The 25,861-nt window shown below is 46.6% G+C and overlaps 1 protein-coding gene across 1 annotated transcript in view; it reads right to left on the bottom strand.

Moving 5' to 3' along the window:
• Window positions 1–25,861, bottom strand: part of LOC140187960 (phospholipid phosphatase-related protein type 3-like) — a 104,769-nt gene that overhangs the window by 25,059 nt on the left and 53,849 nt on the right. The window contains exons 3-5 of the mRNA XM_072243821.1: window positions 11,013–11,198; window positions 10,126–10,255; window positions 3,404–3,599 (exon numbers count right to left, since the gene is read on the bottom strand). Coding sequence (XP_072099922.1) covers window positions 3,404–3,599; window positions 10,126–10,255; window positions 11,013–11,198 — 512 coding nt within the window. The remainder of the gene's footprint in view (window positions 1–3,403; window positions 3,600–10,125; window positions 10,256–11,012; window positions 11,199–25,861) is intronic.

Genomic DNA, 25,861 nt, shown 5'->3' with positions numbered 1-25,861 from the left:
CAACATCAATCCTATTTGTGACAGATGTAATAGTGAGGTGGTCACTTTAACTCATATGTTTTGGTCTTGTATAAAGCCAGACAATTTTTGGAGAGATGATTTTAAAACGTTATCAAAAGTCTTGGATCTGGACCTACAACCTAATTTACTTACAGCAATATTTGGGATTATCCCATCGAAATCAGGAAATATTCCTGTTTCTGCTCAACGTATGACAGTCTTTTCAACTTTACTGGCTAGGAGAGCCATTTTACTGAAGTGGAAGGATTCTAATCCACCTACACTCTTTTTTTTGGCTTTTCTCCGTTATGTCCTGTTTAAGTTTAGAGAAAATAAGAAACATAGAAACATAGAAGATAGGTGCAGGAGTAGGCCATTGGGCCCTTCGAGCCTGCACCGCCACTCAGTATGATCATGGCTGATCATCCAACTCAGAACCCTGTACCAACCTTCCCTCCATACCCCCTGATCCCTTTAGCCACAAGGGCCATATCTAACTCCCTCTTAAATATAGCTAATGAACTGGCCTCAACTGTTTCCTGTGGCAGAGAATTCCACAGATTCACCATGCTCTGTGTGAAGAAATTTTTCCTAATCTCGGTCCTAAAAGGCTTGCCCTTTATCCTCAAACTGTGACCCCTCGTTCTGGACTTCCCCAACATCAGGAACAATCTTCCTGCATCTAGCCTGTCCGATCCCTTTAGGATTTTATACGTTTTAATCAGATCTCCCCTCAATCTTCTAAATTTCAACAAGTATAAGCCTAGTTCATCCAGTCCTTCATCATATGAAAGTCCTGCCATCCCAGGAATCAATCTGGTGAACTTTCTTTGTAATCCTTCTATGGCAAGGATGTCTTTCCTCAGATTAGGGGACCAAAACTGCACACAATACTCCAGGTGTGGTCTCACCAAGGCCTTGTACAACTGCAGTAGTACCTCCCTGCTCCTGTACTCGTATCCTCTTGCTATGAATGCCAGCATACCATTTGCCTTTTTCACCACCTGCTGTATCTGCATGCCCACTTTCAATGACAGGTATATAATGACACCCAGGTCTCATTGCACCTCCCCTTTTCCTAATCGGCCACCATTCAGATAATAATCTGTTTTCCTGTTTTTGCCACCAAAGTGGACAACTTCACATTTACCCACATTAAATTGCATCTGCCATGAATTTGCCCACTCACCTAACCTATCCAAGTCACCCTGCATCCTCTTAGCATCCTCCTCACAGCTAACACTGCCGCTCAGCTTCGTGTCATCCGCAAACTTGGAGATGCTGCATTTAATTCCCTCATCCAAGTCATTAATATATATTGCAAACAACTGGGGTCCCAGCACTGAGCCTTGCGGTACCCCACTAGTCACTGCCTGCCATTCTGAAAAGGTCCCGTTTATTCCCACTCTTTGCTTCCTGTCCGCTAACCAATTCTCTATCCACATCAATACCTTACCCCCAATACCGTGTGCCGAAGTCGGACATTTGATACATCCTTTAAATTTGAGCAAATCTGGCGACCTTTTATTCAATGTTTTCATTTAATTTGATTTATTACCCTTCCAATTTTTTTTTGAAGTTTTAGATTTGATCAGAAAGTCTTTCTTTTTTTTGTTCGTATCCTCGAAATGGACTGCCTAGTCCCTTTTTTTCCCTTTTTTTTGTATAGTGTAGTGGGTTTTTTTTCTTCATTTAAAATTCAAAGTTTTTTCTTTCCTCTTCATGAACTAATAAGAGGAGACGTGTTGTTTTCTTTTTTATTATATATTTTATACTAGCTTAACACTGTATGATTTTGATACATAATGTCTATTTAATTAATGTCATTATTAATGTCTATTAATGTCTATTTCAATCTCTGTTTGTATTGTTATTGATATGTATATTTGAAATAATTCTCTTCTTGATCGTATTTATGTTCCTTTTAAATCAATAAAGAGATTAATAAAGAAAGAAAAAAAAATTCTCCAACTAGTTAACACTTCTTCAATGTGTGCTAGACAAGCTTTGACACAATTTAAGGTGATTCATAGGGCCCATATGTCTAAGGATAAATTAGCTCGTTTTTATGATCATATAAATCCTGTCTGTGACAGATGTAATTCTGACGTAGCTTCCTTGACGCATATGTTCTGGTCTTGCCCTCTTTTGGAAAAATTTTGGAAAGACATTTTTGATATTATTTCAGTAGTTTTGTGTATTGATTTACAACCTCATCCTATTACTGCAATTTTTGGATTACCAATGATAGACTTTAGTCATTTATCCCCCTCAGCTTATCATTTGATTGCATTTGTTACATTTATAGCCAGAGGAGATCCATTTTATTTAAATGGAAAGATTCTAATTCCCCCACTACATTTCAATGGTTTTGCTAACCTATACCATGTTTAAATTTGGAAAAAAATAGGAGTCATATCACTGATCCTTTGGTTAAATTTGAAGAAACTTGGAGGCCATTTATTCAACATTTTCATATGATATAAGTTGACCTTTTCCAAATCCTTTTTAATAACTTTTTGTTTGTGTATAGAGGAGTGGAGTTAATGACAAATAATGATCTTAACCAATGAAATATGGCACCCTTGTTTTGTTTTGTTTTGTTTATTTTTAGTGTAGGGGGTAAAAACTTTTTTTTTGAATCTTTTTCATGTTCAGGTATTAAGAGTTTGGGATGTTTAAATTAAATATATTACTCAGAGTCTGTGTCTGTATACATTAACCGTTCTTAATGTAATCCTGATCTCTTTTTATCATTATCATTGTTATGTTTATCAATTTGAAACTCAATAAAAAAGATTGAAACAGAAATAAATAAATATGTAAATTTAGTAGCCATTATGGAAACATATTTGTAATTGATCAACATTGGCAATTATTTTATATGAGGTGGATGCAATAGAAGAGAAGGTGGGTAACCCTGATATTACTAGATGGGAAGAAGGAACGCAGAGGAAAATCTAGGAAAAGAAACTCTTTAGATAATCGAGCGACAAGTCAGCAAGGGGCAGAAAACACAGATCAAAACCACCCACACACTGAGTGTTCGTGGTCATGGAGGCTAGAATATAAATCAGGGACTGAGAGGGACAGCTACCAAGGGTGATAAAATAAATCTGTACTCTGAACAAACAAAACAAGAGAACGATGTGGAAGGGTTCAGCTCAGTTTTTCATTGTTAGTGAAGAAAGATGTACTCAAAAACCCACAGCTTCCAGCACATTGACACAGTGAGGAGGCTGAATTCATGGATTGTACCAGCATCTTCATGACAAAAAGAACAAACCATTTTACACAGGAGTAGCTCACTCAGCCACAGGAGGTTTACTCAAACCATTTAGTAACAGATAACCACGAGGGGGCTCTGAGGACAGCTAAACCTCAAGTGTGAGTGCCAGCTTACCTCGCTGACACAATAGCATGACGGTCAGAGCCGGAGCAGATATCCTTGGTAATGTAAGGGTTGTTGTCACAGGAGATGCCGTGCAGGGTGTAGTTTGGCTTGCAGACGGTGAGGAAGAAAGGGGCATGGTACCCAGTCGCCAGCTGAATGATGTCGGTCACAAGAGCTGTGGCACAGAGTCCGAAAACGTGTACACCTGCAACACCAAGACAACACTGCCTGAGAGGGCGATGGAGCAGGTCAAGTTACAAAGTTACAGAGAGATACAGCAAAGAGCACATCTTTCGGTCCATTGAGTACGGACTGACCATCCACTATCCACCTACACAAAATGACCAACTCTCTTTTATTGTCCCCACATTCCCAGTAATCCCCCAGATTCCAGAAAACTAGGGGCAATTTACAGCAGCAAACTAACCTACTGATCTGCACGTTTCAGGATATAGGAGGAAAACTTAAACACCTCGAGGGAACCCAAACAGTCACAGGAGGACATGCAAACTCCACACAGAGAACAGAATCAAACTTGGGCCACCGGAGTTGTGCAACATTTAAGGATAGAGACGAGTACTTGAATCACAAAGGTACTGAAGGCTTGCTGTAGGGTTTTGTCCCCAAATTCCTTTCCTCCCACAGATGCTCTTCAACACCACTACCCCCCCCCGAGCAGATTCCTTGTTGCTGCTTGAAGCGCTTCCCTGAAACTCACTAATCCTACAGTTTCCACTTCTTAATCCAAGACAGCACGATGAATATCAATACTGCCTTGGGATGACAGCATCAAGTTCCACAGGAATGCAGATGAGAACGCTGGAAATCAGTTTACCCTACATTATGGTGATGGTTCATATGTAGAGGAGGGCACCCTGTCATTTTAACAACCCATTGAAAGTTTATCGGACACCAGTGCAGAAACCATGCTGATGCAATATTCTTTATCACCATATTCTGTAAACTTATCCGATCAAATTAGTGGTAATTAATGCTCAATATTGTGTTACATGCTCAATGCAGTGAGAAGTGAATTAAGCCTGTCAGAATTCATTTCCCTTCAGTGTTTGGAGATCTCCAGAGAGCAGTTGTGTTGCTTTAAATACTCAACACTGAATAGAAATGGGGATTCAATTATAAACAGCATAAAGAATTTAAAACCTGTTCCTACTTATTTGGTCACTGACTTAACTCTCTGTTTGCTACAGGAAGAATTATTCATAGATGCAATTCTGCAGCAAGATCTCTCCCAAGCGCTGAGTCCAGATGGCATCAAGTTCATCGATACAAGCTCCCTTTGAAGTCCAGGTTCGGGACACAGATGTTGGCTTTCAGATTTATTACCATGCAAAAAGAAAAAGGCTGAGATGACCTTGCATGTTGCTGAATTTGAATTAAAGTCACAGTGAGCCAAAACAGCTTGCTGAAATCACCCCAAATGAAATAAATTATTGGAAATTTCATTGCTCTAATCCATTCTGTTCTCAATTTAAAACAGGCTCTACAGGGACAGGAGCTTAAGTATTCTTCACAGATGAGAGTCTGTCAGTCATAGTGGAAACACGCCTTTTGGCCCATCATATCTGTGCTATCAAGCACCCATTTTACACAAGCCTTATTTTTTTATTCACCTTCCATTGTCATTGAGTCTCCCAGATTCTACCAGTCACTTGGGGCAATTTCAGCTGTTCACTGACCTACCTACCTGCACATCTTTGGGGTATGCAAGGAAAGCGGAGCACCCATGGAAAATATGCACAGTTTTAGAGAGAACATGCAATCCCCACAGAGACATCATCGGAGATCAGAACTTAATGCACTACAGTGCCAACAGTGGAAGTTAAATGGCAGCTGCAGCTTAGTGTTAACACCCTTAGTTTTCATCCCGTCGCAGGTAGACAGAGTACAACTGCTAGGGTGGCTCTGCAATGCACTGCTGGGGAGGAGAAGAAACTACTTTACAAATATCACTCACGAACCAGTATTTGTCACTCTCATGGCCCAGTCAGTGAAGTCCGCATTCTGGTTCACGGTCTGGTCCATGGACTCTGGACTCCGGGTCTTCCGGCTACCCCTTGTTTCATTTCGGCTTAATCATAGGCGCCTGATGATCGTCCTGGGGCTGGGAATGGAAGTGACCCTGGGGTCAAGTGTCGGTGCTGGTTTGACTTGTCAGTATCCCCTTGGAACAACCTGCCGGTGGAGGGCTAGACCAGCCATTGGTGATCTCTAGGCCTGGTTGGAGGACCACCGCTTCATGGAGCCTTGTTGTCTCTAGTCGGAGCAGTCATCGTGGTATGGATTCAGCTGTTTCCGAGACCAGCTGAGTGGCCGTCTGCACTCCGAGCTAGATATGGATTCGGTTGTTTCTGTAGCCAGCCAAGGTAGCTGGCTGCCCCGAGACTCGGAGCCACCCCGGACTGAGCTCCCTTCCTGTCCCTGCCTCCGTGGGGTAAGTCAGGCCGTCTTTGTCATTACCCTGAGGCTGGTCTGTTCCCTACCCCTCTCCATCTGAATCCCTGACAGTTTCCTCAGCGGTTTACCTCGGCAGTCGTCCCGGCCCCACATCCTAGTAAGCATCCCGGCCCAGCGTCCAAGGAAGGGGACCGGTTCTGCGAAAGCGTCCCGGCCCTGCATCCTAGGAACGGTCTCGACCCTGTGCTCTAAGAAGGAGTTCCTCATCCTGCCCAGGAAAGCCTCGAAGAATCCAAGCCTCATCCAGTCCTGTAGCCATGTCAAGTCTTCGCCTAGTTCCGGAGTCTGAGCCCGAGTCAAGATCCAGGTTCTGGGTCCTTGCCCAGTCTCTGGCTCGGAGTCCATACCCAGGCCTCGAAGAATCCAAGCCTCGTCTAGTCTGGTAGTCAAGCCTCGAAGAACCCAAAGCTCGTCTAGTCCAGTAGCCAAGCCTCGAAGAACCCAAGCCATGTCCAGTCTTGTAGCCAAGCCTTGAAGAACCCAAGCCATGTCCAGTCCTGTAGCCACGTCATGTCCTCGCCTAGTTCCAGGGTCTGAGCCCCAGTCAAGACCCAGGTTCTGGGTCCTTGTCCAGTCTCTGGCTTGAGTTCAAACCCAGGCTCCTAGTTCCCAGTTCCTTTTCCTGGTCCTGCTTTTCGAGCCAAAGTCCTAGCCCAAGTCTGTGTTCCTGTCCCACCTCCTAGTCTGTGTCCAGTCCCGTCCCTAACTCTAGTCCAGTCCAGTTCCCAGTACATCAGTGTCTGTGTCTTGCATTTGGGTCCGCCTTCAGTGCCCCCACGAATGACAGTCACCCTTCCCCAATCTGACCTAGATTCCAGACTTAACATGTGATAAATGTTGCAGCAAGGCAAGGGTTAAAATATTGTACTGCTGCCAGCACAGAGTACAGACATTGTACAGTCTCAAGCTGAACCAAACCTTTGAGCTGGACTTCCCTTTGTACAGGTTTTTCAGGGTGTGTGGAAGTTCATTGACGCAACAGTCAAGATGTGCTGACAGGAACAGTCGTCCACACTGAACATGGCCCTTCAAAGCCCAACTCCCCTTTGTACAGCTTTTCTGTTCAAGGCTGGGTACCAAGGCCATTTGGCATAGCAAGACAAGATAAGGATGCAAGGTACACACCATATATTGGACAATCAGTTTAACTCTGAGGTATTGATGATGATGATGTCGGCCGGTGACGCAGTGAGATCAGCGCTGGGCTCGAGAACGGAGGTTCCCAAGTTCGATCCAGTGACAGACTGCTCCTGTGCGCACTTTCCATCCGCGCCGGGTTGACGTCGAGTTCGCAACTTGGCCTTGTAAAATAATACTGCGAAATATCTGTGCGAGAAGTGGCGCCCCACACAGCCTTTCGAACCGCGACTTGTAAGGCGTGAAAATGCCGACACTGGCCTCTCAGGTCTGAGTCAACGTCAATATCATCATCTGAGGTATTACTGGCCATTAATTTGTAGTTTCTATTGGCTATTAACACCTGTATGCATATTCATAGTGTGATTGATTATGCAAATAAATGATTAGAACATACACAAGGTTGAGAATTGACTAGTATCTGTATCCAACTAATCAATTTCCATATAAAAAAGGAATTTTGTTGTTCAAACTTCAGAGCGGTTTGGTCACTGGGCCAATCTGTTCTCCTTGTTCTCTGAGTTTTCAGAGTCCAGTTAGCTGGAGGCAACATTGTGATTGATCACTGAGGGCCCTCTGAAATGGCTGAACACACTACTCAGTCTCCCCCTATACTATATTTAAAGAGGGAATGAATAAAACTGTGCAGAGTAGTGCAGCACTGACTGAGGCAACAAATTTGGACAAAGTTGCCCCCAGCCCAAGTGACAATGCCAATGTCTGCTCTCAAATACCTTGTGACTAAGTCGGGAGAGATGTCCTGCAGACAAGTTAAACATAAGCCTGCCAAAACCAAACTCACGGAGTCACACATTACAGACAGAAAACAAACTCCTGGGGGAACCCGGTGACTCGGGCAGCATCTATAGAAGCAGAGGGATGGTCGGTGCTTTGGGATCAGGCCTTTAACATTAATGTGCTGGGTTCCTCCATCACCAGCCCTTGGGGAAATGCTGTTCTCATGGAGAGGACAAACCAAAAACAGTGGCAGCACAGCTCTGTATGTACCCCAAAACGTTGTCCCCATTTCAGAATTGTGTCTTCTTTTTTTCTACCAAAATGTAACATCTCAAATTTAGAGGCATCAGATTTCATCTGCCTCCATTGCACATCTTGAAGTTAATTAATCGTGGTTCAAAAAGCTTATATGTTCCGTGTCAACTGCAGAACTGGGCCCTGGACACACATTTACTATACATGAAAGAAAGATATATTCCCCGTCACAAACTCTCCAGGGAACTTCATTCTACACTTACCTCCAGTCCTCCCTTTTACTCCTTCCCACTGGCTCCTGTTACTCAGCTAAGTTCCCATCCTTTCTGCTTACATATCATGCGTCTCAGTCTTGATGACAAGCCCACAATGTGGCACTTCATCACCTGCCTATTGAAGTCCAGCCCTGTCACGTCAGCTACTCCCCCTCATCAGCCTGCTGCTACTACATCAAAAAAGCTGTCACATTAGTTAGATGTGATTTGCTTGAAATGAGCAAGGCTGCCTTTCTGCAATCAATCTGCACTCGAACAAATGGTTGCTAATCCTGTCCTTGATTGCTATCTCTCGAACCTGCCCCCACGAGCAAGGCTCCCCCATCACTATCTCATTACTGAACACAATGGGTGGTTGTGTGGCTTGGAAAAGGTACAGTGAAGTCCAATTGATTAATACCCACTTCTAACTTATTAGTAAGTTAGACTTGAGGATAGTGTGTTTAATATTCAGTACGATGAAGGAGGAAATGGTGGAATACATTTTACTCCATTCAAAATAATTTGAGTTCAGTGATCACAACCATAAGCTGAGGAAGATCTCACTAGTAGGTGAAGCTTTTCCCAGAGAAAGATGGCTTGGAGAAGAGCCAGGTATTTTATTTGGTACAGATTAGTTTCTGCCTGATATAACATTAATCAGATGTAGGGTGGCTTCACTCACCTACAATGTTGAAGAGTCTGCAGTTTCTTCTACAGACTGCCTGGGAAATTATCCTACTTTGATCTCCTTAACGTTGTCATAGCCGGGACAGGTTGTGGTGATAAGTTCCCACTACCCATTGAATGCTGCCAATGTCATACATCTCAAATAGCCTCTGATAACCAAGTCCACTTCCTGGCCTTTGTGTGTGAATTAGCTACGAAGCCCGGCAGAACCATTTCTACTGAGAGTAAAAGGGGTAAAAGTGGGTCAATAGCACATTAAAGCAGTTGCTTTGGACAGATGGGCTCATCAGCCACGTTTGGCAGCTCATCTAGGAGAATGAAAACTCCGATCTCAAACTTCCGCTGCCTTGCAGCTATACCCACTTAAGGGGAAGGCTTCGGCAGCAAACCCTGAGGGAGAGTCCCAAGCTGGAGTCCCTAAGGCAGTCCTACATTGAGTTTAACACTGACTAGCAACTCCAGCGACATCACAGGTGCTAAATGAATCAGCCTCTGCCATTCTTTTGGATTCATCAGCTGTGAGAAGATGGGGAACCTGCTACACGGGCAACCGCTGGCCCTCCATATCGTACTGCCCACACTCATGTAAACAGGTAGGATGCACCCATGGTCAACCTCGGCCAATGGAGGGCCTTGATTATCTCTCACAGGAAATTTATGGTTAATGTTACATCGTGTGCTTGCTGCTGGGAAACAGTGCTCATGACTGCTGGGAGCATCTCCAGAGCCTCTCCTGCAGTCCACACTGCCAGTTTTAACTTGGCATTCCACAGAACCTGACAAGGCCATTCCACGAACCTCAGAAACAAAGTGTCTGCTCTTTTACAATGATGACCCCGTGATCCACAACACTGGACAAAGCCTAAAGAGGAGTGCTGTGCAATTCCCAGATGTACATCTCCAACACATTCACTTCCCACCAATCTTTTCACAGGTCCTCGGTACAATCTGCTCCTCCACATGGACTTTTGCCAAGGACCTTGTGAGATTGTAAGAAAAGGCTTGCCAAAGCTGTCTAGCACATCACTTTCCTTGCATTAAACCTGCCCCTGTTGTAGGCTAATAGAGGCTGATGCCATGTCTAGTCATAGGTTGTAAACAGCACGGTCCCTGCCTTTCCATTGCCTCAGAACTTGTGTCAAACAATGCACTGAGTAAAGTACACAGCACTGCTGAACCTACCAACAAACCTTACGGTGCGTCGGAGGAAGGAGTTGAAGTTACAGCCACCGGCATTAATGCTGCCTTCGGAGCACTCCTTATTCTTCAGTTTCGACTGGCAGCAGTAGACAATCCCTTCACCAATCATAATCTGCGGTGGAAAATGGGAGAATGGATCAGCTCATGATAAAATGGCAGAGCAGACTTGATGGGCCAAATGGCCGACTTCTGCTCCTTTGTCTTATGGTCTTAAAACCACACAGCACAGGTACCATGAAAACCAAAGGCTGCAATACAGTGTAACACAACATGCTTAAAAGTATCCGCATTTAGGTCTCACGTCAGCAACAACAGCCGCTTGGAATGCTTTGTAGCAAAAAACCTTGGTAGCGGTGGGACAGCTGGCAGGTTCTGACCAAGTCAGGGGACGAGATGGAAAGTCTGAATCTTATCATTCCAAACCTTGGGCCAGATGGGCATCAGTCAAAAGACCAGAATCTAGCACTCTTGGCAAATTGAGGTACATTGGACAGAAATTGATTTAAACTCAGGCAAAATTGCAACAAAGGCTCTCCCAATCCCCAGTGAGACTTGAGGGGAAGAGCTAAGGAAATCTCATCAGCATGTCATGACGAGAGTAGAATTTTCTGTCCATCACCATTTGTACATTTGATTCTAGTTTTTGCCAACACAGTGCTACAAGGACTCAGCTAGGAGTGAGCTTAGGGTGCAGAGGTTCGTGGCACTAAGCCCTGCTCATTCACAACACTCAGGGCTGTTTTTGTGAAGTGCTGGAAGCTCTGGAGCAACTGAAGCTGATCCAGCCATGATAACTAGAACAGGAGGCGGGGGAGCTGTTCCAAAGTCCGACCAAGCTGCGCTTACTGAGGGAAGACAGCGCTACTTACAGAGGCTGCTGGACCAGCAAATGCCAGGCTGAGGAGCATCAGTAATGGTATGAGTTCCTCACTGGGTTCCACATACGGCATGCTCAGGGCTCGGTCATAGCACTGGAAGCCCACCTTAGCTGGTCTGAAGATGTCAGTCAGTTCCAGAAAATAAAGGGTAACGATTGATGAAGCCACAATGGGAAGCTGCAAGGTGAATGCCAGTTATCAGTACAACGTGACACCCGTCACCGATTGGAACCCCACCTGTGTCACACCCGTCACCGATTGGAACCCCACCTGTGTCACACCTGTCATCGATTGGAACCATACCTGTGTCAAACCCGTCACCGATTGGAACCCCACCTGTGTCACACCCATCACCGATTGGAACCCCACCTGTGTCACACCCGTCACCGATTGGAACCATACCTGTGTCACACCCATCACCGATTGGAACCATACCTGTGTCAAACCCATCACCGATTGGAACCCCACCTGTGTCAAACCCGTCACCGATTGGAACCCACCTGTGTCAAACCCGTCACTGATAGGAACCCCACCTGTGTCACACCCGTCACCGATTGGAACCCCACCTGTGTCACACCCGTCACCGATTGGAACCCCACCTGTGTCAAACCCGTCACCGATTGGAACCATACCTGTGTCAAACCCGTCACCGATTGGAACCCCACCTGTGTCAAACCCGTCACCGATTGGAACCATACCTGTGTCAAACCCGTCACCGATTGGAACCCCACCTGTGTCAAACCCGTCACCGATTGGAACCCACCTGTGTCAAACCCGTCACTGATAGGAACCCCACCTGTGTCACACCCGTCACCGATAGGAACCCACCTGTGTCAAACCCGTCACCGATTGGAACCCCACCTGTGTCACACCCGTCACCGATTGGAACCATACCTGTGTCAAACCCGTCACCGATTGAACTCCACCTGTGTCAAACCCGTCACCGATTGGAACCCACCTGTGTCAAACCCGTCACTGATAGGAACCCCACCTGTGTCACACCCGTCACCGATAGGAACCCACCTGTGTCAAACCCGTCACCGATTGGAACCCCACCTGTGTCACACCCGTCACCGATTGGAACCCCACCTGTGTCAAACCCGTCACCGATTGGAACCCCACCTGTGTCACACCCGTCACCGATTGGAACCCCACCTGTGTCACACCCGTCACCGATAGGCACCTCTCCTGTGTCACAACCATCACCAATAGGAACCCCACCTGTGTCAAACCCGTCACCGATTGGAACCCCACCCGTGTCACACCCGTCACCGATTGGAACCCCACCTGTGTCAAACCCGTCACCGATTGGAACCCCACCTGTGTCACACCCGTCACCGATTGGAATCATACCTGTGTCAAACCCGTCACCGATTGGAACCATACCTGTGTCAAACACGTCACCGATTGGAACCACACCTGTGTCACACCCATCACCGATAGGCACCTCTCCTGTGTCACAACCATCACCAATAGGAACCCCACCTGTGTCAGACCCATCACCGATAGGCACCCCACCTGTGTTACACCCATCACCGATAGGCACCTCACCCGTGTCACACCCGTCACCGATAGGAACCTCACCTGTGTCACACCCGTCATCGATAGGAACCCCACCTCTGTCACACCCGTCACCGATAGGAACCCCACCTGTGTCACACCCGTCATCGATAGGAACCCACCTGTGTCACACCCATCACCGATAGGAACCCACCTGTGTCACATCCGTCACCGATAGGAACCCCACCTGTGACACACCCATCACCGATAGGCACCTCACCCGTGTCACACCTGTCACCGATAGGAACCCCACCTGTGTCACACCCGTCATCGATAGGAACCCCACCTCTGTCACACCCGTCACCGATAGGAACCCCACCTGTGTCACACCCGTCATCGATAGGAACCCACCTGTGTCACACCCATCACCGATAGGAACCCACCTGTGTCACATCCGTCACCGATAGGAACCCCACCTGTGACACACCCATCACCGATAGGCATCCCACCTGTGTGACACCCCTCACTGATAGGAACCCCACCTGTGTCACATCTGGCACCGATAGGTACCTCACCTATGTCACACCCATTACCGATACGAACCCCACCTGTGTCACACCCGTCACTGATAGGAACCCCACCTGTGACACACACGTCACCTATAGGAACCCCACCTGTGTCAGACATGTCACCGATAGGAACCACACCTGTGTCACACCCGTCACCGACAGGAAACCCACCTGTGCCTGTGTCACACCCGTCACCGATAGGCACCTCACCTGTGTCACACCCGTCACTGATAGGAACCCACCTGTGTCACACCCGTCACCGATAGGAAACCCACTTGTGTCACACTTGTCACCACTAGGAACCTCACCTGCGTCACACCCGTCACCAATAGGAACCAAACCTGTGTCACACACATCACCGTTAGGAACCCCACCTGTGTCACACCCGTCACCAATAGGAACCACACATGTGTCACACCCATCACCGATAGGAACCCCACCTGTGTCACACCCGTCACCGATAGGCACCTCACCTGTGTCACACCCGTCACTGATAGGAACCCACCTGTGTCAGACCTGTCACTGATAGGCACCCCACCTGTGTCACATCCGTCAATGATAGGAAACCCACCTGTGTCACACACATCACCGATAGGTATCTCACCTGTGTCACACCTGTCACCAATAGGAACCCCACCTGTGTCACACCCGTCACCAATAGGAACCCCACCTGTGTCACATCCGTCACCAATAGGAACCCCACCTGTGTCAGACATGTCACCGATAGGAACCCCACCTGTGTCACACACGTCACCCATAGGAACCCACCTGTGTCACACCTGTCACCGATAGGAACCCTACCTGTGTTACACCTATCACCGATAGGAACCCACCTGTGTCACACCCGTCACCGATAGGAACCCACCTGTGTCACATCTGTCACCGATAGGCACCTCACCTATGTCACACCCATCACTGATACGAAACCCACCTTTCTCACACCCGTCATCGATAGGAACCCCACCTGTGTCACACCCGTCACTGATAGTAACCCACCTGTGTTACACCCCTCACCGATAGGCACCCCACCTGTGTCAAACCCGTCACCGATAGGAACCCCACCTGTGTCACATCTGTCACTGATAGGCATCTCACCTGTGTCACACCTGTCACCAATAGGAACCCCACCTGTGTCACACCCGTCACCAATAGGAACCCCACCTGTGTCACACCCATCACCGATAGGAACCACACCTGTGTCACAGCCGTCACCAATCACACCCGTCACCAATAAGAACCCACCTGTGTCACATCCGTCACCAATAGGAACCCACCTGTGTCACACATGTCACCGATAGGAACCCTACCTGTGTTACACCCATCACCGATAGGAACCCACCTGTGTCACACCCGTCACCGATAGGCACCCCACCTGTGTCACACACATCACTGATAAGAACCTCACCTGTGCCACACCCGTCACCAATAGGAACCCCACCTGTGTCACACCCGTCACCAATAGGAACCCCACCTGTGTCACACCCATCACCGATAGGAACCCACCTGTGCCACACCCGTCACCAATAGGAACCCTACCTGTGTTACACCCATCACCGATAGGAACCCACCTGTGTCACATCCGTCACCGATAGGAACCCACCTGTGTCACACCCGTCACCGATAGGAACCCTACCTGTGTTACACCCATCACCGATAGGAACCCACCTGTGTCACATCCGTCACCAATAGGAACCCCACCCGTGTCACACCCGTCACCAATAGGAACCCACCTGTGTCACACACATCACCGATATGAACCCCACCTGTGTCACACCCGTCACCGATAGGCACCTCACCTGTGTCACACCCGTCACTGATAGGAACCCACCTGTGTCAGACCTGTCACCGATTGGCACCCCACCTGTGTCACATCCGTCAATGATAGGAAACCCACCTGTGTCACACACATCACCGATAGGTATCTCACTTGTGTCACACCTGTCACCAATAGGAACCCCATCTGTGTCACACCTGTCACCAATAGGAACCCCACCTGTGTCACACCTGTCACTGATAGGAACTCCACCTGTGTCAGACCCGTCACCAATAGGAACCCCACCTGTGTCACACACATCACTGATAGGAACCTCACCTGTGTCACACACATCACTGATAGGAACCTCACCTGTGTCACACCGATCACCAATAGGAACCCCACCTGTGTCACACCTGTCACCGATAGGAAACCAACCTGAGTCACACACATCACCGATAGGAACCCACCTGTGTCACATCTGTCACCGATAGGCACCTCACCTATGTCACACCCATCACTGATACGAAACCCACCTTTCTCACACCCGTCATCGATAGGAACCCCACCTGTGTCACACCCGTCACTGATAGTAACCCACCTGTGTTACACCCCTCACCGATAGGCACCCCACCTGTGTCAAACCCGTCACCGATAGGAACCCCACCTGTGTCACATCTGTCACTGATAGGCATCTCACCTGTGTCACACCTGTCACCAATAGGAACCCCACCTGTGTCACACCCGTCACCAATAGGAACCCCACCTGTGTCACACCCATCACCGATAGGAACCACACCTGTGTCACAGCCGTCACCAATCACACCCGTCACCAATAGGAACCCACCTGTGTCACATCCGTCACCAATAGGAACCCACCTGTGTCACACATGTCACCGATAGGAACCCTACCTGTGTTACACCCATCACCGATAGGAACCCACCTGTGTCACACCCGTCACCGATAGGCACCCCACCTGTGTCACACACATCACTGATAAGAACCTCACCTGTGCCACACCCGTCACCAATAGGAACCCCACCTGTGTCACATCCGTCACCAATAGGAACCCCACCTGTGTCACACCCGTCACCAATAGGAACCCCACCTGTGTCACACCCGTCACCAATAGGAACCCCACCTGTGTCACACCCATCACCGATAGGAACCCACCTGTGCCACACCCGTCACCAATAGGAACCCTACCTGTGTTACACCCATCACCGATAGGAACCCACCTGTGTCACATCCGTCACCGATAGGAACCCACCTGTGTCACACCCGTCACCGATAGGAACCCACCTGTGTCACATCCGTCACCAATAGGAACCCCACCCGTGTCACACCCGTCACCAATAGGAACCCACCTGTGTCACACACATCACCGATATGAACCCCACCTGTGTCACACCCGTCACCGATAGGCACCTCACCTGTGTCACACCCGTCACTGATAGGAACCCACCTGTGTCAGACCTGTCACCGATTGGCACCCCACCTGTGTCACATCCGTCAATGATAGGAAACCCACCTGTGTCACACACATCACCGATAGGTATCTCACCTGTGTCACACCTGTCACCAATAGGAACCCCATCTGTGTCACACCTGTCACCAATAGGAACCCCACCTGTGTCACACCTGTCACTGATAGGAACTCCACCTGTGTCAGACCCGTCACCAATAGGAACCCCACCTGTGTCACACACATCACTGATAGGAACCTTACCTGTGTCACACACATCACTGATAGGAACCTCACCTGTGTCACACCGATCACCAATAGGAACCCCACCTGTGTCACACCTGTCACCGATAGGAAACCAACCTGAGTCACACACATCACCGATAGGAACCCACCTGTGTCACATCTGTCACCGATAGGAACCCACCTGTGTCACACCCATCACCGATAGGAACCCCACCTGTGTCACATCCGTCACCGATAGGAACCCACCTGTGTCACACCCGTCACCAATCACACCCGTCACCAATAGGAACCCCTCCGGTGTCTCATCCGTCACCGATAGGAACCCCACCTGTGTCAGACCCATCACCGATAGGAACTCCACCTGTGTCACACCCATCACTGATAGGAGTCCCTCCTGTATCACAACCCCTCCTGTGTCACACCTGTCACCGATACCGAATCCATCCCTCCTTCTTCACCCTATCCCTGACACTTTCCTCCACTCATCCACCAGCCTCTGACACCTCCCTCCACTCATCCCTCACCCTATCAATGACACCTCCCCCCAAATTCCAGTTACCTGCACCTCCCCAGTCATGGCTCACACCTCCCCCTCACCCGTTTCTGTCATCTCCATTGATGCTGTACTCACCAACCACCCTACCCCAGCTTCACCAAGCAATTTCCATTCCTCTGTGTAATTTCTGTGAGACGGCCGGGCTCAGGGCAATTAGTTCTGACAAGCACCTTGTTAGCATTTCTCATTTATCCCACGATATTTTGCGAGTGGAGAATTCCAACCTGCCTGGGTTTAAGCTGATATTTTATTGTTCTTGTGACGTAAAACGTTTTTGTAGATACACTATCACTATCTTTTAATGTAGAAATGCATGTGGAAAAGCAAACTCTTCACGCCGGTGGGTATTGGTTGCTGAGTCACACTTTAACATTCTGAGGCTAACCTGTGCCTGTGACTTGCCATGTGGTTAGTTCCCATTTTGTTACCAATCAGTATGAATACAAATGGAAACTAGAGAATGAATTGAAAGTACAGAATGGTCTGAGGCCTCTGCCGCAGAATAGGCACCTCCTTCCACCGTCTACAGCAAGTCATTCCCGTACTCATTTCAGGGAAATAGATCTTCGAACGACCCAATCTTCTCTTCTTCCAGATCACCATTCTAGAATGTCCTGTGGTTCACAATCTTCACTCAATGAAAACTTGCATTTATACAGCACTCTCTGAACATAGTGAATCACATGCGATCATTTGTATGGTTAAGGGCCACTAGTAAGGCAACCATAAAACCCAGAGCAAGTTCAACTTATGACCTGCTCAGAACAGTGTCCTCTGGCATCAGCTGGACCTAGGGGCACTATTACTCACGTAAGATGGCTTCCCAGGAGGCATGCACATTCTTCTGGAGGTATTCCAGGGAGTCCCCAGGCTAGAACACGTAACTTCGCAACAATTAAGTTTTTTAACCCTATTTCACAAGGAAAATGTTCCACTTCAGCCTTCCTAATCTACTTTCCTTTTCTGTGTGCCCATCTGGAAGAATATTAGAGTGTTCCTCGGCCTACTGGCTGTGGTTCCTCTGCTTCTTCACCAGGCCAGCCTCCAACGTAAGAATCTGCTGCCTGCACTGGGTAGAGAAGTAATGCTGAGTCCTGTCACCATACCTCAGGGCACTCTGGGACCTTTCTGAAATTGTGATTCTGTAATTAGGGCAAAGTTTATAATGTTAAATAGGAGTCACATTGGTTCGTCAACAGCAACGGATCCAGTCTGGACCTTTGTATTCACTGCATCCTTCTCACGCAGGGGCACAATTCAACGCACGCTGTTCATTATTTCAGGGTAAGACCTCCCCTCGGGCACATTCCAAAGCTCCTTTTCCCAGCAATACTCAAAAGGCCTCTTTGAAACACATAGTCACAATGGTTAACCTAAAACCCTTTGCAATCAGTGAAGACTCTTATTGCCAGAGAATACTGCCCAAGTCAACATACACAAAGATAAATATACACACAAAATGGACCACTATACATCTCATGAATAAACACACACAATGTATCTCACACACAGAAATATAAAAACTAAATCTCACAAAGTGGATCACTATAAATTTCTTAAAGAGATACCTGTACCCCAACTAGACCACAAGCTCTTTCTCACACATACAGAAACATAATGGAGCACTATATATACTACATCACACACACTCAGTGAACCACTGTAAACCCCCTTCACTCTCATGAACAATATACGTGTGCACACACAAGAGTTAATAAAGGAGATGTTTTTGTCTCAGCATTTAGATTAAGAACACTTGTTAATCTAAATAGCAAATTGCACAGATCCCAGCTTCACACTGAGAAAGTACTGTGATGTTGTAAATTCACCTGTGGACTCACCATTGCTGTGTAGTGGTAGACTTCTGTTTGACACTCCCATTTGAAGGAATCTCACAGCTAGATTGACAAATCAATGGAAAGTACATTCGCAGTTCTGCAACTGAAGTACAGTCCTACTGGGCAATGACCTGTTCAGCTAGGCTCCATTGCCAATCTATAAGGTCGCCATGGTAGCGTAGCGGTTAGGGTGACACTATTACAGCTCAGGGTATCAGGGTTCAGGGTTCAGAGTTCAATCCCAGCATCCTCTGTAAGGAGACTCTGTACGTCTTCCCTGTGGAATGCGCGGGTTTCCTCCGGGTTCTCTGGTTTCCTCCCACAGTCCAAAGACGTAGAGGGGAGGTAAATTGTCCCATCATTAGGTTAGGGTTAAATCAGGGGTTACTGGGCAGTGTGGCTCAAAGTTCTGGGAGGGCCTATTCCACGCTGTATCTCTGAATAAATAAAAATGAAAATAAAAATAAATGGAACTCTGGAAGGTTGTTTTCCCTCCCCTGACACCCAGGGCAATTTCTGTTATTTATTGCGCATTGGCTAATACTCCACTTACCTCATCGCCCACTGCACAGAACAAACCTCCTTTATGAGCTTATTACTGGCGAAAACTGCTGAGATGGACTGATCTTGCACCATAAAACAAGCGATAGCTGTGCTTACACAGTGGCCATCATGAGCTCTGGGTATAGAAAGTGCTTTACAGCCAATGAGCCTCTGTTGTGATCATAGGAAGCATGCAGAGGACTGGTACAGCAGAAACCCCAAAGCAGCCAACAGGAAAATAACCTGTTCAGCTATTTTTAAGACATTGGCCTTAATTAGCCATAAGTATGTAATAAATCTACAAACTCAGCTGACCCCAGGGAAGGCTATACCTGTAAACTGAATTTGAAGTCTGGGAGATCACTCTCTATCTGAACTGAAGTCTGAGAGATGACTATCCCAAGCAGAGTGGCAGTAGGTTGATTGCTTACCAGAAATGACACGTTAGCACTGTTAAAAGGCAAAAAGAATCCACGGGAGTCAATGAGCATTGTGCACGAGAGGAAGGCATGGGGTTACACGGAAATGGGGAGGCAGAATGGGACTAGAGGGATTGTCCTTCTGTAAGATAGCATGGACCAATGGGCTGCATGGTCTTCTTCTACATCAGAAACAAAGGAGAAAGGAACAGGATGAAATACTGGAAGATAATACTAGTGGAGAAGTTGTACTCGATCTGGTATTGGGAAATGAATCTGGTCAGGTGTCACATCTCGCAATGGGAGAGCATTTTGGAGGTAGTGATCACAACTCTATCTTCTTCACCATAGTGCTGGAGAGTGATGGGAACAAGAAACTTTGGAAAACATTGACTTGGCGCAAGGGGAAATATGATGCTATTAGGCAGGAACTTGGGAGTGTAAATTGGTAGCAGATGTTCTCAGGGAAATGCACAGCAAAAATATGGCAAACGTTCAGGGAACATATCCATGGAGTTCTGCATGGGTATGGTCTATTGAGGCAGGGAGAGGACGGTAGAGTTAAAGAACCATGGTGTACAAAGGACATAAAAAAATCTAGTTACAAGGAAAATTACAAGGTTGCTAGGAAAGAGCTTAGGAATGGAATTAGAAGAGCCAGAAGGAGCCATGAGAAGGCCTTGGTGAGCAGGATTAAGGAAAACCCCAAGGCATCCTACAAGTATGCGAAGAGCAAGAGGATGAGCCGTGTGAGAATAGGATCAATCAGGAGTGATAGAGGAAATGTGTGCATGGAGTCGGAGGAGATAGTGCAGGTTCTTAATGAATACTTTGCTTCAGTATTCACCAGGGAAAAAGATCTTGGCAATTGTGGGGATGACTTACAGCAGGCTGAAACGCTTGAGCAGATAGATATTAAGAAGTAGGATGTGCTGGAGCTTTTGAAAAGCATTAAGTTAGATAAGTCACCGGGACCGGATGAGATATACCCCAGGCTACTGTGGGAAGTGAGGGAGGAGATTGCTAAGCCCCTTGCGATGATCTTTGCAATATCAATAGGGAAGGGAGAAATATCAGAGGAATGGAGGGTTGCAAATGTTGTTCCCTTGTTCCTTTTCAATATTTTTAGTTTCTACATAGAAGAATACAGAGTACAAGAAAGCATATATAAGAATTCAAAAATGAGAAGAAAAAACTACCAATTACATTATATCTATCCATAATAACAATCTCATTACCCTGTATTCATGTAGGTTAGTCAATAGTTATATTGAAATATACTAATTTATTACAAAAAAAGAGTCTAACCCCTACCAAGAATGAAGCTGTTTATTTAGGAGAAAAAAAGGTAAAATACCTTCTCGTGTAATAAAAATTAATAATAGCCAACATCTAAATTTAAACAATGAATTGAGGCTTTTGAAAGTTTGAAAATAATTCAGAAAGGGTCCCCACACTGTTTGAAAGTCTTGACGAGATTGAGATCTATAGGTCTATAAGATGATGAGGGGCATTGATCGTGTGGATAGCTAGAGGCTTTTTCCCAGGGCCGAAATGGCTAACAAGAGGGATTATAGTTTTAAGGCGCTTGGAAATACGTCTTAGGGGATATCAGAGGTAAGTTTTCCACACAGAGAGTGGTGGGTGCGTGGAATGTACTGCTGGCGGTGCTGGTGGAAGCGGATACAACAGGGTCTTTGAAGAGCCTCTTACATAGGTGCATGGAGCTTAGAAAAATAGAGGGCCTTGCATAAGGGAAATCCTAGGCTTCCCTAGAGTAAGTTACATGGTTGGCACAATATTGTGGGCTGAAGGGCCTGTAATGTGCTTTAAATTTCTATGTTTTATGTTCTATGATGGCTGAAGATTCAGATGCGGCCCAGAAAACGTTCTTCCAAACTGCCGATGGTAAGTAACCAATATCTGATCTAGCTAGACTGACGTAATGGCATAACACCATTGGAAACTGTAGGCATTATAGGCCAGTCAGTAATTAGCTCTTACGTCTCGCATCTTCAAGGCCCTTTGGGAAATTTGGCGCTTCGTGTGATTCACTCTTCCTCAACCCACACAACACAGTTACAGCTTTGAACAGTGCCTCTAGGATCGTGTAAAACTCATTTACATTAAAAAACCTGGCCTTCATCCTTGAGTCCTTCCTTCATTAAACAATATCAATGCATTGACACATTCGACTAAAAATAAGCAGTACTGATCTCCAGTGCAGAAAATATATCAAGACAGTCTACATCTTGACATATCTGAACACAGAAGATTTATCTAAATATAGAGCATATAGCTAAATATAGAGGATTTTCTTAAATATAAAGTGTACTTTGCTTTATATTTATTCACCATTCAGCATCTGGGGGATGCTGACAAGGCCAGAATTTGTTGTCTATTTTCACATGTCCTTGAGAAGTTGGAGGTGCCACCTTCTCGAGCCTCTGTAGTCCTTCTGGTCAAAATTATCCACAGTGCCAGAAGGGAGCCCCGCAGTTTAGAGGGAGTGATGATGTTGCCCATTCAAATGGTGCATTCTTGGAAGGTGAGAAGTGAAGCCGGGTGGGTGGATGAAACAAGAAGTTGGGAGAAGGTAAAGAGCTGAAGAAGAAGGAATCTGATAGGAGAGGAGAATGGACCAAATGAAGGAGGAGGGGCACCCGGCCGAGATGATAGGCGGCTGAAGAGGGCGAGGGGTAAGAGGGAACAGAGTGGAAAATTGAAAGGGGGGGGGTTTCTGGAACTTGGAGAAATCCGATGCCAATGCCATCAGGTTGGAGGCCACCCAGACAGAATATGAGGTGTTGCTCCTGTGACCTGAGAGTGACATCATCATTGCAGAAGAAGTGGCCAAGGATTGACATATCAGACTGGGAATGGGGATAGGAATTAAAATGGTTGGCCACTTTGAAATCCTGCTTGCTATGGATGGATCAAAGGTGCTCGATAAAGCGGCTCCCCAATCTACACCAGGTTTCACCAATACAGAGGAGTCCATATCAGGAGCACCAGATACGGTAGTTAACCCCAGCAGATTCACAAGTGAAGTGTTGCCTCACTTGGAAGGACTATTTGGGGTCCTGAATGGAGGTGAGGGAGGAGGTTAATTGACTGGTGTAACTCTTCTTCTGCTTGTAGGACTGAGTGGCAGGAGGGAGATTAGTGGGGAAGGATGAATGGACAAAGGAATCAAGAGGGATCAATCCCCGTGGAAAGTGGAGACTGGGGGGGAGGTAAAGATGTGTTTGGTGGTAGGGTCCGATTGAAAGTGGCAGAAGTTGTGGAGAACAATGTGCTGAATACAAAGGTTCATCGAACCATAAGACAAAGGAGCAGAATTAGCCACTTGGCCCATTGAGTCGGCTCCACCTGTCCAACATGGCTGATTTATTATCTCGCTGAGCCCCATTCTCCTGCCTTCTGCCGTAACCTTAGACACCCTAACTAACCAAGAACCTATTTACCTCTGCTTTAAATATACTCAATGACTTGTCTTTCACAGCCATCCATGGCAAAGCAGTCACCGGATTCACCACCCAGCGGTTAAAAAAATTTCTCCTCATCTCTATTCTAAACGCATGTCCCTCTATTCGGAGTCTGTGCTGTCTGGTCCTAGACACACCCACTACAGGAACCATCCTCTCCATATCCAATTTGTCTAGGCCTTTTGGAATTCAGTAGGTTTCAATGAGATCACCCTGCACTTTCTTCTAAACTCCAGCTAGTACAGGCCGAGAGCCATTGAATGCTCCTCATACATTAAACTTGGCATTCTCAGAATCATTCTTGTGAACCACCTCTAGACCCTCTCCAATGCCAGCTTATCTTTTCTCAGATAATAAGCCCAAAACTGCTCTCAATACTCCAAGTGCAATCTGTCCAATGCCTTATAAAGCCCCAGTATTACATTCTTTCTTTCGTATTCTAGTCCTTCGAAATGAATGCTAACATTGCATTTGTCTTCCTTACCACTGATTCAACCTGCAAGGTAACCTTTAGGGAATCCTGCACCAGGACACCCAAGTCTCTGCACCTCTGATTTTTGAATTTTCTTCCCATTTAGAAAATAATCAACTCCTTCATTCCTTCTAGTGCATGACCATATACTTTCCTACACTTTTTTCCATTTGCCACTTATTTGCCAATTGTCCCAATCTGTCCAAGTCCTTCTGCAGGCTCCCTGCTACCTCAACCCTACCTGCCTCTCCACCTATCTTTGCAACACCTGCAAGCTTGGCCATAAAGACATCATTTCTGTCATCCAAATGGGGTGGTAGGTGAGGACAAGAGGAAGTCTATCACTGTTAAGGTGGCAGGAAGATGGGATTGCCTGATGTCTAGGAAACAGAGGAGATGCATCATCAGTGGTGGAGGAAGGGAAACCTTGTCCCCCATGATTCCCTTGTCTATTCATCACTCACTACTATTCCTCCTCCTTCAATTCCCCACTCAAGTCCTCCTCTTCTCCTCTCCTGCCCTGGTGCGCCTTATCCTTCTCTTTCTCTCATGGTCCACTCTCCTCTATCAGATTCTTCTTCTCCAGCCCTTTACTGCCTATCCCCTCCCAGTTTCTTACTTCATCTCCCCTCTCCCATCCATCTGGTGTCACCTATCACCTTCTACCTTCTACCTTACACTCCTTCCCCTCCTCACCTTCTTGTTCTGGCTTCTCCCCTCTTCCTTTCCAGTCCTGAAGAAGGGCCTCAGCCTGAATTGCAGACTGTTTATTCATTTCCATAGATGCTGCCTTACCTGCTGAGTTCCTCCAGCATTTTGTGTGCTGCTCTGGATTTGCAGCATCTGCAGAATCTCTTGTGTTTAAGCTTTGTGAGATGCTGTCCGAGCAGCGGGGGAGGGAGAAAATTTAAAAAACTGCAGATGATGGAAATGTATAATAAAAGCAGAAATTACTGTAAACGCTCAGGCTGAAACTTTGGGAAGGGAAGCAGTCAACATTACAGGTCAGAACCGGGAAGGAAACAGAAAAAGTTGTTTAAGCTGCAGGGAGGGTGTACAAGGCGATTGGGGAGGATACATCTGACCAGATGAGTACTCTGTAGTCTGGGAAGCTATCAGAAACTGCAGTCAAATTGTGGTTTCGGGAACATTTTAAGAGCAAGAAGGGACGAAATTCTGGAAAAAAATCATCTGTGGCATAGAAAGGATTAACCTAACAAAGTTATGAACAACCAGTGTCTAGTTACAATTGGGATTATTTTCGATCTTTTAAGGAACAATGTCATGAGTAGGCAAGGGACAATTTCATCAAAAATCTTATTATGAAAATGATTCTAAAAAATCCATCTCTTTTCAAACATATAAAGGCACGGTGGGAACTGAGGTGTTCATCATGAAGGGTCACAAAAGGCTCAGCAACTCTCTCAGCACTCCCATAAGGTGCTGTGATTTCCATTTACATAGCCTGACCAATATTTCCCCTCAGCCAGCATCACAGAAGAGATTATTGGCTCCCCATTGTGAATAAAGCCGACAGGTAACATAACATGGTAAAGGCACAGCCAACAGCAGCAGAATAGAGGATTTCCATCTGAGCTGCCAAGTAGATCCAGAGCAGCTGATGCATAATACAATTGCAGGAGCTAGTTTCTGTTCTTGAATGAAAACAACACATATGGGAAGTTATACCACATCCATTTAGCATGGTACAAAATGAGTTGAGAATCCACATCAAAAACCTATTTAATTATCATAAGACACAGGAGCAGAACTAGGCTATTTGGCCCATCGAGTCTGCTCTGCCATTCAATCACGGCTGACCCTTTTCTCCCCTCCTCAGTCCCACCATAGTGCCCCCCCCCAAATCATAATGAGCAATTAATAACTAAGACTGAGTAAGATTTATTCTGGGAGTCTTCAAATTTCCACAATACCTGCGCCTGCTAATGTCCAGGATGGGGAAGTGGTAAGCTTGAAATGGTGAATATAG

Source organism: Mobula birostris, chromosome 26 (genome assembly GCF_030028105.1).
Source record: "Mobula birostris isolate sMobBir1 chromosome 26, sMobBir1.hap1, whole genome shotgun sequence".
Lineage (NCBI taxonomy): Eukaryota > Metazoa > Chordata > Chondrichthyes > Myliobatiformes > Myliobatidae > Mobula > Mobula birostris.
Note: the sequence above shows the minus strand (reverse complement) of the source record. Positions and strands in the feature narration are given on the sequence as shown.